The 12,714-nt window shown below is 50.2% G+C and overlaps 3 protein-coding genes across 4 annotated transcripts in view; 1 reads left to right on the top strand and 2 right to left on the bottom strand.

Moving 5' to 3' along the window:
• The first annotated feature begins 1,095 nt into the window (after positions 1-1,095).
• On the top strand, positions 1,096-2,301 carry Spata25 (spermatogenesis associated 25). Its single transcript, XM_021156605.2, has 2 exons — positions 1,096-1,279; positions 1,653-2,301. Exons 1-2 carry the CDS (start codon positions 1,225-1,227, stop codon positions 2,276-2,278), a joined length of 681 nt encoding a protein of 226 aa, XP_021012264.1. The 5' UTR covers positions 1,096-1,224; the 3' UTR covers positions 2,279-2,301.
• A 542-nt stretch (positions 2,302-2,843) lies between these two features.
• Positions 2,844-12,714, bottom strand: part of Zswim1 (zinc finger SWIM-type containing 1) — a 23,110-nt gene continuing 13,239 nt past the window's right edge. Inside the window, exons 1-2 of one of the 2 annotated variants that reach the window (XM_021156495.1) lie at positions 6,514-7,036; positions 2,844-5,013 (exon numbers count right to left, since the gene is read on the bottom strand). In XM_021156495.1, the coding sequence (XP_021012154.1) occupies positions 3,515-4,882 (1,368 nt within the window). In that variant the 5' untranslated portion in view covers positions 4,883-5,013; positions 6,514-7,036 and the 3' untranslated portion in view covers positions 2,844-3,514. Of the gene's footprint in view, positions 5,014-6,513; positions 7,037-12,714 lie in introns of those variants that run through there. The other variant, XM_021156496.1, reaches the window with a different exon arrangement.
• The window catches only part of Zswim3 (zinc finger SWIM-type containing 3), an 18,677-nt gene continuing 13,547 nt past the window's right edge, over positions 7,585-12,714 (bottom strand). Inside the window, exon 2 of the mRNA XM_021156494.2 lies at positions 7,585-9,961. Within this exon, the coding sequence (XP_021012153.1) occupies positions 8,026-9,961 (1,936 nt within the window). The 3' untranslated portion in view covers positions 7,585-8,025. The remainder of the gene's footprint in view (positions 9,962-12,714) is intronic.

The following is a 12,714-nucleotide window of genomic DNA, read 5'->3' as shown; positions in this document are numbered from 1 at the left end:
GGGATTAAAGGAGTGTGCCACCACTGCTTGGCCCATATTTATTTATTTATTTGATAGGGAACTCGCTCTGTAGACCAGGATGGCCTCAAACTTGAGATTCGCCTGTCTCTTCCTCCTGAGCGCTGCCATTAAAGGTGTGAGAGCCACCATGCCTGGCTCCAGCAAATGATTTAAAAAACAATACTATAACAAACAAACAAACAAACAAACAAACAAAACCTTCCTCAGGGTTACCTGTCCCCGGTTTGCCCTCAGATTTGCTATAGAAGAGAGGATGACCTTGCATTTCTGATCCTCCTGCCTCTGCCACCTGAGTGCTGGGTTACAGGCCTGTGTCCCATGCTTGGTTTCCATGGTAGCAAGTGATTTACTACCTTGACTCACAGCACAAGACACAAAAGTATGGAACTCATTTCTCTGTATCAGTGATCAGGAGGCTCCAGGGACATCTCATCTCACCATCCCATCGCAACTCCTGGGGAGGAAGGGGCCAGTATCACTCCCATTTTGCAGATGAGGATACTGAGGCTACAAAACTGTCCAGGTAGAGTCAGGCGTGGCAGCACACACCTATATTCCTAACACGTAGAAAGCTGAGACAGGAAGATCGAGGGTTTGAGGCCAGCCACAAAAGCAAGCACAGGCTGGGCGTGGTGGTTTCTGATTTGTAACCCCAGCCAGCAGGAGCCAGGCCTGGACCAGGAAGTAGTCCGTTGGGCACTCTGGACAGCCTGGGCTAAGTAGTTTGATCCTGTCTCAACAAACAAAACCAACCAATCAAAGAAACCCTAGCACAACAAAAAGCAAAACAAAACACACACAGCGAGGATGTAGTTCTGAGGCAGTGTCCACTCCTCAGATCGGCAAAGCCCTGGGTTCTAGCCCCAGCACCAGAAAAAAAATCAAGACAAAAAAACCAAACCAAACCAACCAACCAACCAACCAAACCAAACCAAAAAAAAAAAAAAAAAAAAAAAAAAAAAACCCACCTGTCTAGGTGGGTCCTGACCAAGATAAAGACAAAATCCTGGAACTTCCAGATCCTGGTCCAGCGCCCATTTAATCCCCCTGCCATTGTGACATGTATGTTCCAAAATGAACAGGTTAGTATTGTGAGGTAGGGTCCGGGTGTAAAGGTGACTGTGAGGTGACACTGTAGAAAACTGGGGACGAGGGCAGGAGGAATAGGGCCATTCCCTCACAAACAGGGACTCTGGGGCAGCCATGTCCTACTTCGTGTCTCCACAAAGTCATCTGGGTCTTCTGCCTTCTGGCCAAGGTGAGAGGGCTTCCTGGAACTGGGGATGGGGGCGGGGACAACAGAGCCTCCCACATGAATTTGCTTCCTGGCTTTGGGGAGGCAGAGCGTCTGCTGGAAGCTTTTGGGCTGACCCTGGAATCAATCCTCTTGCAATGATATCCGAAAGGCCTTGCCAATTGCTAATGACACACCCGCTCACTTAAAACACTTCTCCATCACCTGCAGAATTGGGATTGGCTGGAGTTATGGAAATAAGCAATTGCTTACATTCCCAACCTCTGAGCATCCTCTAGGGCTGGTTCTGATTGCCTCGGGCCCCAGGCCCTGCCCCTCAGGGCCTCTTCCTCCAAGAGACCAAGAATAACATTCCATTTCATTCTTGTCTCTGCAGGTGGGGCTGCTTCTTCAGGTTCGTCCCTTGGCCTCTATAGTCCTGCAGAGCCAGTGGTGGTGGCACCTGGTGGATTAGGACCACTGAGCCAGAAAGCTGAGCAGGTGGCACCTGCTGCCCAGGCCTGGGGCCCCACCTTGGCAGTGCCTGAAGCCAGGGGCTGCTCTGGGGGTGTTAGCTGGGAGATTCCTCGGAGAAAGGAACACAACCGATATTGCCCCAAATTGCCCCCCATGAGGCCGCTGGAGAGCCTGGGCTGGGCAGACCCCTGCTCCAGAAGCAGAGCTCCCTATCTCGGTGGCCCTAGCAGGCCCCGGCACCTGCTGCTGTGTGGGCTGTCACCTGGGGTTCTGCCAATATCCTCCGAGGCAGGGGGGAAGGAGGCCGGCTCCCAACCAGATATCTGCATCCTGACCCTGGCCATGATGATCGCTGGCATACCTACCGTGCCTGTGCCAGGCCTGCGGGAAGAGGACCTGATCCGGGCGGCTCAAGCTTTCATGATGGCCCATCCAGAGCCAGAGGGAGCTGTGGAGGGGGTGCAGTGGGAGCAGGCACACGCCCACACCCACATGGCTTCTGGACAGATGCCTTTAGTGAGATCCAGGAGGGGTTCCTGCTTGTAGTCAGATGAAATAGCATGAGATACATAGGGCGGCTTCTCCGTATGGTTTTTGGGCTGATAAGGTTGGGGATGGCTCTCGCAGGGCTGGGAAGAGGGTGTGGGTAACTGAGCCATCCTGACAAACTGCACTGCAGAAAGTTCATACCGCCACAGACCTGAGCAGATTAATTCAAGCTTATACCTAAGGAGGAAGCCCTATTGGGGGAGCAGAGGAAATTTTCTTGTCTGAAGTCCTAGACAGTATGGATTTTCCTCTTGCCTTGTGTCCCAGCTTGCTGAAGGGAGATGGGACTGAAGGCAAGTGATGGGAAATGAACACTTGAACGAGCAAACAGAAACCCATTCTTTACTCCAGCCAACCCTGTGAGGACGCCCACTTTACAGAGGAGCTGAAACTTAGAGCGTTTTCTTGGAGTCTCACTGGTAGTGAAGGCAGAAGCAGGCCTGAAAACTACAGCACGTAACTTGAGAACAGAGCCAGCACCCTCAGGGTGCACCACTGTGCCAACTCTCTTCCTTTCATGACACAAAAGGACCACGCATAAACCAGACAAGACACGAGTGGGGACAGGACATTCACTTTATTGATCCCAGGGTGGGACAGGAGAACTGGGAAGCTTGACGGCCTTACCAAAGTAGTCTCTGCCTTTGTGGGGAGGATCCAGGGCCAGTGTCAGGTGAATCACATCATGACTGAGCAGGAGTTAACAACACAGAACCTTCAGCCTCACCACCCACTATTTCTCTTAAGGAATCACCTGTTTCCAGAAATTTCTGGAGCTACAAATCATTTTCCCTTTTCAGTTGTCAAAACTGAAGCCAGAATGCACAGCAGACTGTATTTGGCCATCAAAGCCTACATACTTACTACTGAGCCCTTAGCAGAAAGGATTTTCTGACTCCTTGACACGTTCTAGACAAGAGGCTGGGGCAGAGCAGAAGCCTTTGGAAGGAAGCCTGTGTGTGGAGGGAAGGACGTGAATGCTCGTATGTGTGTGAACTCAGAGCACAAATACAATCAGAAGTTGAGCCTACTGACTCAGGCTATAATCCCACTTACTCTGCAGGTTAGCTAGGAGACTCACAAGTTCAAAGCCAGCCTACAGGGTGAGTTCAAGGGTAGCCTGGGCAACCTAGTGAGAGGCTAGAATAAGACATAAAAAGAGGCAGTAATAGAGTCTGCCTAACACGTGGACTCCTCTGGGTTCAGTTCCTAGTACTGGGCGTGTAGACGTGATTAGAGCTGTACCTGCTCATACGGGCCGATCCAGTTGTCGGCTAGTTCCCGGAGGGTGCTATAGCGACGCTCGAACTCCTCCTCGCTGCAGTGCTGTAAGAGCCGACCCACCTCTTCAGTGAGCAGAGTCACAGCCAGGTGCTTATCCAGGCTGGCACTCCACTTGCTGCCTAGGATACTGTCTAGACTGGAGGCACAGCCCGAGGTCCACTGAGCGGGCAGCATGTCGGGCTGGAGTACCTGCTGGCGGGCACTGAGCATGGCTAGGATGTGGCGGCAGGGCAGGTGGAAGGCTTGGTTAAAGTAGCAGCTGCAGCTGGCGGGGGGCTGGGGCTGGACGGTGTGCGTGTCCTCCAGAATCTGGATGCTCATTTTCTCTGAGCCAGAGCCAATGAGGTGCATGGATTTCTGGACGACGGCAAGCTCGCCTAGGCAGAGCTGGGCGGCTGGCCCCGTGCAGATGGCGTTGAGGGAGTGCTGGATACGGGCTTCCACCAACTGCTCTGTGTTGGGGTTTTCAGGGCTGGCCTCTGAAGGAGTGTGACTGTCCTGGGGCGCCTCGGCCAGGCTGAGGCTGGCTTTGTCCGAAGAGTTCTGCTGCATGTATCGGAACACAGACGCCATACCCTGTTTCTCAAATGGGGTGGTGCCAAAAAACTGGCTGAGGATGTGGGCCATGATCTCCAGACTCTGGAAGTAGCGGTTGCTCTGGGCGCGGCTTCTCCAGCGGTGGGCCAGCCAGATGCGGTCATTGAGCAGCCAGTGTGAGTGGAGCTCCGGCAGCCTGCTGGAGGGGATGCAGTTATTCAGGAGCGTGTACAGCTTCCTCAGGTTGCCAGCTGTGGCTGAGCACATCGTGCTCTGCAGGGAGGACAGAAGCAGCCTCTGGACAGACTGCTCCAGAGGCAGCTGATAGAATTTACCCTGGAGGAACTTGCAGATGTGGAAGGCAGAGAGCAAGACCTCAGCGGTGGGGAACTCCATGGTCAGGGTGGGCAGCAGGAGGAAGTGGGGGTCCACCAGGATGGTATTGACTCTCTCCCATGCTGGGTTAAACTTTTTGAACACCTGGAACATCTGGGCCAGGCCTCTGGCATCTTCATTGGTAGGGATGGCAAAGTACACAGCTCGGGCGAGAGGACCCTCAACCTGGACCCGGGGTCCATCCACCAGGAAGGTGTACAACACCTTGCCTCTTGGGTTATAGGTCCGGTGGATAAATAAGACCTCAGGGAAATGAGCAAAGAGGTCTTGCATGAAGCAGCTTTGGTAGTTAAAGGCATCTAGCTGAGGAGTCTTGCTAATCTGGTGCAGCATAGGTGGGCTGGAGTCTTTAATGAGTAGACCGTTCAGCATCGTGAGGGCCATGGAGTGCTGCTGGCAAGCGTCTAAAGCCCAGGCTGGGATCCTTCCTCTGCAAGATCGCCAGCGTTTCTCAAGTGCCACGTAATTTGATGCTTGAAGCTAGACTGTAGTTTTAGGTACGGTTTTGGATGGGCCTAGAGAAAGGAAGAGACATTTAAGAGAGTAGGGACCTGGGGTTTTAACTATCTATCTGGTCAATATCTCAACACTTATCAAACACTTACTAAATATTCCAGGGGTAGATACACAGCAAGCACATAAGGTCACATTGGATGATTATAAAAACCACAACAATGAGAAAGAGGCCAGAGAGCATGCTGGGGAGGGCAGGGCACATTGGCTACAGTGGGACGCTGTCTGAGGGAGATTTCCCGGGATATGAGGGATAAATAACAAACCAGCCCAGGAACTAAAAAGGGCAGGAAGTCACATGCAGTGGTGTACATTTGTGATCTAAGCTACCTAAAATGCTGAGACAGAAGCGCCACCAGGCGTCAGTTGGATCAGCTCAAGACCAGCACAGGCAATTTAGAGAGAACCTGTCTTAAAAAAACAAAAAAGCAAAAAACCCCTAACAACCACCACACACTCATGCATGCAAAAATCCCGAACCAACCAAACAAAAGGACTGGGGAATTGGGTGTGGCACCAACACCTGTAATCCCAGCACCTGGGAGGTGGAGGCAGCAGGGTCAGTTCAAGGTCATTCTAGACTAAAGGAGATCATAATAGCTCATTGGCAGCATAGAGGATTGAAAACACATGGCCAATCCTAGCACTTGGGAGGCAGAAGCAGGCTGATCTCTGTGAGTTCTAGGCCAGCCAGGGCTGTTTCACAGAGTACCCCTCTGTCTCAAAAAACAAAACAATAAAACCCATATGGCATGTGGACCTTTTTCTACAGAAGGATTCTGCTGTGTAGCTCTGACTTGTCCACAGCAATCACAGCAATCCTCTCACCTCAGCTTCCAAGTGCTGCAAATCAGGCATGTGTCAACATTTAACTCTTTTTTTAAAAAATATCATTCTAAATATTTGCATGGCCTTTCTGTTCACAGATTCTTGTAATTCTTGCCAACTTTTTCTTTGGTGCTGGTATATACCAGGAAAAAAAAAAAAGCTCAAAACCTGCGGTGAAATATTGAGCAAGCCAGTTGCCTTCTCTGAAACTCGATTCCTTTCACTTTACTTATTTATTTTTTTTCTTTTGGCTTTTTTCCTGACAGGGTTTCTCTGTATAGCCCTGGCTGTCCAGGAACTCACTCTGTGGACCTCGAACTCAGAAATCTGCCTGCCTCTGCCTCCCAAGTGCTGGGATTAGAGGCACGCGCCACTACTGGCCGGCAATTCCTTTTACTTAAGGGGGCTAGCATGTGTCTGTAGCCTCTCTGCGCCTACACATATCCCGATTGGATGTAATGCTTTATGCAAATGTTTCCTATTTGCTCCATTTACTGTCCCCATTTCGCCGATGAAAGACTCAGGTTCAAAGACACATGAAAGACTGAGGTAGAAAGCATAGGCTATCTGTTCATCATTACAACAGCTGGAAGCCGAGCTTTGGCTCCAGATCCTGATGGCATCCTAGAGTCCCAAATTATGGATCAGGAAGGGAAGGCGGCCTCTGACCTCACCTGAACACGGGTTGGGGACGCAGAAGGCTGAGTTCGTGTTCAAGCCCAGCGGAGCCGAAATCCACCTTCCACTGGTGGAAGCTGAATGCACTAGTCGCTGAGACCCGGCTTCACGCCTCCACGGCCGAGACCATTCACGCACCGGCAGACGCGGCAGCCATTCCTCCCACTGGGCCCGCCTCCGACTGACTGACGTCCAGCCTCGCCAATCACTACGCCAGCTTCGCAATGACTCACCAAAGGAGCTCGCTGTGGAACTTGGGAGTTACGGACCAATCCTGGACTGGCAGCTCCTGGACGGGGCTGTTGCCAGGGTTACAGAGGCTCGGCCAGAAATCACCAATGAGAGCTTGTGGAAGGATGTTCAAGCCGGGAACAGGCCGCCCGAGGGCGAAGCCTCCCTTCGGTCTAGGGGGCTGGAAAGGCGGCACCTTTTAAAGGCCAAAATAAAATAAAATAAAATAAAATAAAAAAGAGCAGTGTTTTATACGGACATTTAGTTTGTGGGCTATCGAGCTGACAAGCTCCGAAGATACAGAATGGTGGAAAAAGGCGCACTCTTTGCCTTGTGGAGAAACTGAGGCTCGTAATTCCGGTTATTCAGGGTCTGAGATAGGATCAAGAATTTGAAGCTAACTCAGGCAACCTAGTAGGACTAAGTCTTAAACAGCTGGGTGTGGTGTCACCCGTATTTAATCCTAGCACTGGGGAAGCAGAAGCTAGCCTAGTCTACATCAAGTTCCAGGCTAGGCGTCTCTCGAAAATAAAATTAAAAAGTTTAAATTAGGAATTTGCCCACAGCGTCCCAGCAAGTGGCTTGCAGTAAAATCTAGGATTTAGGTCGGTCTTTCCTCCTGGTCCCTGACAGGACAGAATGAACAAGACAACCTACCATCCGTGTTGTAGGACAAGTTGGTAGGAAGAAGGCAGAGTAAGTGGGGCTGCATTATTAACCCTCTGAGTGTCAAGCATCATACCCCATTAGACAACACTCAAGTTTCCTTTAAAATGACAACATTTTGAGGCTGCTAGTCTGGGCTACATGAGGCCCCGTCTCAAAAAACACAAAAGTGAAACAAAACAAAAACCGACTTTATTAGTGTGAATAAAAATACGTAACAGGTATTTTCTAAAGAGCAGCAACAGTTGACAATCAAGGGCTCCCCTCCTCCCCCTCTGTCTCTAGACACAAAGCTCCTTTCCGGGCCCATTTTATTTATCCTAACCTGGGCAAGGGTTTGCCTGTGTAGGCTGGGAAGAAAGGAGCATGGCCTTTCATATGGAGTCACTTTGGCTTTGAACAATGAATGAGGTGTCTACAGAACGCCAAAGGTAGGGCTGAAATGGGGCAGGGTCAAAGGATTGTCACAGTGGAGTCCCTCTCCCCGAGTTTTAAGATCTTCTTAGCCCTTACCTAGGAAGACACTGATAAAAATACTGACCTACAGTCTGACCCACCACTTTGAACTGTCCCAAGGTGGTTCTGAGATGAGGTTGACTAGTACAAACACTTCAATCGTGAACCATGGCTTCAGCAAGAGGGGGGCTGTCTGCTTCCTCTAGCTTTCCCCAGAGGAAAGGGAGGCAGCCCACGTCTCTGAAGTCAACTGGCTGCTGACTGGACTCAGGCAGCTGATAGGGGTCCGCCCAGATGTCCACAATCTTGCGCAGGGTGGAGCAGCGCTCCTCCAGCTCTGGCCCCTCGGTCTGCATCAGCAGGTTTGCCAGCTCCCTGCTTAGGTCCCGAATCATGTGGTTCTGACCTTGCTTTTCAGGCTGATCTGTGTTTGGGATTATCCCACGGTCTTGCAGCTCCCCATTGGGGTCAAGGAGGTGCTGGTATTTCTTCTGCCACCGGCAGCACACCATGGCTTCCCCTACCGGCTGCTGGCTGGTATGCAACAGAGCCAAAATGTGGCGGCATGGCAGATGGTAGCACTGTTGAAAGGAACAGCTGCAGCTACAGCCATCTTTGCTCACCTGGTGTGAGTTCTCTAGCAGCTGAACAGCCACTGAGGAGCCAGCCTCGTCTACCAGGTGGGTGGAATTCTGTACCACCTCCCACTCATTATGACACAACTTGTAGGCTAATTCAGAGCCACTCTGGTGCAAGATGTCTAGCATGCCAGCCTTAGAGGACTGATCCTGGGGCTGTGGCAACTGAGACTGTGCTGAGTCTGCCTTTGTCTCTTCTCCCTCTTCCACATGGAGCCTGGTGTCGCCCCCACCACAAATTTTAAAAGGCTTCTTGGGCCTTGGAGGCGTGCTTGGGAGCCGAGTTCTCCTTAACTTGGGAGCATTTGTGGGCAAGCTCTTCAGACCTTTGGTATTAAAGAAGTCTATGTAATCCACAAAGTGAAGGATGCAGTCCAGCAGAGACCGCTGTTCCCGAAAGAGGCTTGACACCTTGCTGGTGACTATGTCTAGGCTGTCCATGTAGGTGTTACATGCATGCAGGCCCTTCCTCACATGCATGTACCACAGCAGTTCACAGGAGAACCAGTGGGCCTGGAGGAAACTGAAGAGTTCCTCATCTAGTAGGACTTGGGACATCTCACAGAGATTTTTTAGGCTTGCATCAGAAGAGACAAACACAGCTTCCCGCAGAGCTTCTTTCATGAGCCTTTTAAAAGATGCATTTACTGAGCTCTGGTGTAACTTCTTCTCCAAGAGCCGCGTGGTGTGGTAGATAGAGAGGAGGGTGCGGGCAGAGGGGAAGATCTCCTGTAAGATAGCTCGGTGAGGGAACGAAGGGTCCACAAAAACCATCTTGACCTTGGGCCAATCAGAGTTGAATTCTGTAAAGATATTGAGCATCTTGGCCACAGAAGGCGCTGTCTCGGCCTTGAGCACAGCAAAGTGTACCACTCGACTCTCTCTCTCCTTGTTCTCCACCAAGAAAGCATACAGAATATGGCCCTGGCTGTTTTCCACCCGGTGCAGCAAGAGTGTCTCTGGGAAGCGGGCGAACAGGTCACTCATCTTGCTGCTCTGGAAGCTGAGTCGGTCTAGGTCTTGGCTGGTGCCCACACTGAAGGAGGCCATTGAGCCCTCGTCCACGGTAAGGAAATTCTTCATCACTGTTGCTACCTTGGCCATATCACAAGGACTGATGCCCTCCTGTTCGGGATTTGAGGGCTTGTGTATCTTATCGAGGCAAAATGACGGCTCTACTGGGGGCTTCTCTGCTGTATCAAGGTCTTTCCTGATGCTGAGCTGCACCGGCGGGAGTTTGTGTAGACACACTGCCTTCTGAGGTTTGCTAGCAGGGACCCCTCCAGAAGCATCAGGGTCAGCATGAATGTGCTGGGTGTTCAGCTCACTGATAAACAGTCTATCCAGTGTCTCGTTGTACTGCAGCAGCAGATACGCTGGACACCTGTCCACCTTCCGCGTTTTCTTCCTGTTTGACTGCGTCCGAATACAGACAAATTTCACCTGCACATATCTAGGGAAGGTAGAGGCGACAATGAGAAAGGTGCTGGTTGCCCCTCTCGTAAGATAAGACCTGGTAGCCATTTATATTGACCAATACATTTCTTAATAGACCACAAAGCCGTCTAGAATGTGAGGAGAAGAATGTGCAGTGAGCACTTTCGGCTCCCCCCTTCAAGACTGTCCCTATTACAACACCCCTTAGTTTCTTCTACCAGCTTATCTATTTGTTTGTATTTGTGTTGGTTCTTTTTTTCTTTTTTAGCTTGGGGACTGGAATGGAGCTCATGATGTAGTTCCAGCTGGCCTTGAACTTGCCACAGCCTTGCTGGCTCTACCTGCCATGAACTGCGGTTACAAAAGTGAGCTATGCCTGGTCTAAAGGCCCAGTTACTGTGTACTATACCATGTACTATGTACTATGTACTATACCATGTACTATGTACTATGTACTATACCATGTACTATGTACTATACTATTACTATGCACTATGCCTGGTCTAAAGGCCCAGTTACTATGTACTATACCATGTACTATGTACCATGTACTACGTACTATGTACTATACCATGTACTATGTACTATGTACTATACCATGTACTATGTACTATGTACTATGTACTATACTATTACTATGCACTATGCCTGGTCTAAAGGCCCAGTTACTGTGTACTATACCATGTACTATGTACTATACCATGTACTATGTACTATGTACTATGTACTATACTATTACTATGCACTATGCCTGGTCTAAAGGCCCAGTTACTGTCATTCTGTCTGTTGCCATATTTTGCTGCCAACAACCCGCTCTGACGCAGGATGTAAGGGGAAGCTGACACCAGCAGTGGAGGGCTCAGCTAGTCGCTGCTTGCTTAGCCAGTCCTAACTGTGCGATATCTAGTCTGAGCACCGGGGGCCATGGCATGAGGATCTAGGCTCTAGGACGACTCTAGGCCTATGCAGCAAGGCCTTCCCTCAAAAAACCCAAGTCCTTTTCCTTCATTCGGGACACTATTGTCTTAACCTCCACAGCAACATTCTGAGGGCCAGGACTGCCCACTGAGCTCTCAGGGTCCTCTGGGGATAGCATGGGCCTGGGCTTATTTGTAGGAGAGAACATTTCTGATTGTTCCTGTAAGGAGAAATGGCCATGTTCTCAGGTATCTATGTTTTGGTCTGTGATGGAGAGAGTGAACATCTAAGAAAGACTCCTGGGGCTGGTGAGATGGCTCAGTGGGTAAGAGCACCCAACTGCTCTTCCGAAGGTCCGAGGTTCAAATCCCAGCAACCACATGGTGGCTCACAACCATCCGTAATGAGATCTGGCGCCCTCTTCTGGAGTGTCTGAAGACAGCTGCAGTGTACTTACATATAATAAATAAATAAATCTTAGAAATCAAACAAAACAAAACAAAACAAAGACTCCTTCATGTAGCTTCAGCACTCTGGATGGAGAGGGGTAATTCCAAGGGAATAGTCATCAAATTATCTGCTCTCTCTCCCTCTCTCTTATTCCATTCAACTCCTGGGCTTAAGGGTTCTTTCGGGCTGGAAAAATGGCTCAGCGGGTAAGAGCACTGACTGCTCTTCCGAAGGTCCTGAGTACAAATGCCAGCACCCACATGGTGGCTCATAACCACCGATAATGAAATCTGACACCCTCTTCTGGTGTGTCTGAAGACAGCTACAGTGTACTTAAGTATAATAATAAATAAATCTTTAAAAAAAGGGTTCTTCCTTCTCATCAACCTTTATGAATGACTCTAAGATACAGTACTCTCGAATCTGATTTACTGTATTTAATTAAAAGGTCTTACAGACCTGAAGATATCAATACAAGTAGAGGTAAAATGGGGAACACTGCAGGCCAAGTTGAGTCTTTTAAATCCTGGCTGCCACCAGGAAGCCACTTCACCTCTGTGGATAAAGTATGACCATTGTAAAACAGGACAAGCTCATTAGGGTTATCGTAAGACTAAATGAACCACAGCTAAAACATCTAGCCCAGAGCCTGCCTTGGGCTTTTGTTTATGCTAGAGCTAAAGCCAGCTGCTTTTGCAGTTCCCATAACCAGCAACATTTAGTGGGGATGTCTCATGTGCCAAGACTAAGTCATTCCTCACTGTGCTCCTCAGACTTAACACAATGCTGCGCCTTTAGAAGATGCTTATCAGAGATAAAGTGGATGAATGAGTCAAAGGCCACCAGTGGGTGGGATGGGCCACACCCCTGCCTCCTCAGGGAGTGGCCCAGCTGAAACCCCAAGGAGAGGGGAAAAGAACTCTCAGCTTCTAGCTTGACTGGCAGCCTGGGAGCTCCGCCTACTCTTTTCCAAACACTCATCCAGCTGGTCCAGTTCACCCACCCTGTGGGGCAAGTTTAGGAAAACAGGATATGTCAGTCTTATGATAACAGGGTGGAGGGGCCTGGGGCTGAGAACATCTGTGTCTGTTAGGAGCATAGTGCAGAGGTGGCGCCATCTCTAGTTTTGGTCAGGAAGGGCTTGGAGCAGTCCAGGCCCAGCACGTAAGGACCAAAGAATCTTAGTTCCCACCCTTCTCTGCCTTCTTGTGTCTTAGGACAACGCACTGCCCATGGCTTCTGGTGCCCACTATAAAGTGTCTTCTGGCAGTGGCTTATGTTTGTCCCTTTGTTTGAAAGACCCTCCCGCCGGGCGTGGTGGCGCACGCCTTTAATCCCAGCACTTGGGAGGCAGAGGCAGGCGGATTTCTGAGTTCGAGGCCAGCCTGGTCTACAAAGTGA

This window comes from Mus caroli, chromosome 2 (genome assembly GCF_900094665.2).
Source record: "Mus caroli chromosome 2, CAROLI_EIJ_v1.1, whole genome shotgun sequence".
Taxonomy (NCBI): Eukaryota; Metazoa; Chordata; class Mammalia; order Rodentia; family Muridae; genus Mus; species Mus caroli.
Note: the sequence above shows the minus strand (reverse complement) of the source record. Positions and strands in the feature narration are given on the sequence as shown.

Excerpts from the sequence above, each read along its gene's own strand:
- Spata25 (XM_021156605.2), top strand. The coding sequence starts at position 1,225 with ATGTCCTACTTCGTGTCTCCACAAAGTCATCTGGGTCTTCTGCCTTCT. Across the intron at positions 1,280-1,652 it reads TCTTCTGCCTTCTGGCCAAG|GTGGGGCTGCTTCTTCAGGT; the intron begins GTGAGAGGGCTT and ends TTGTCTCTGCAG.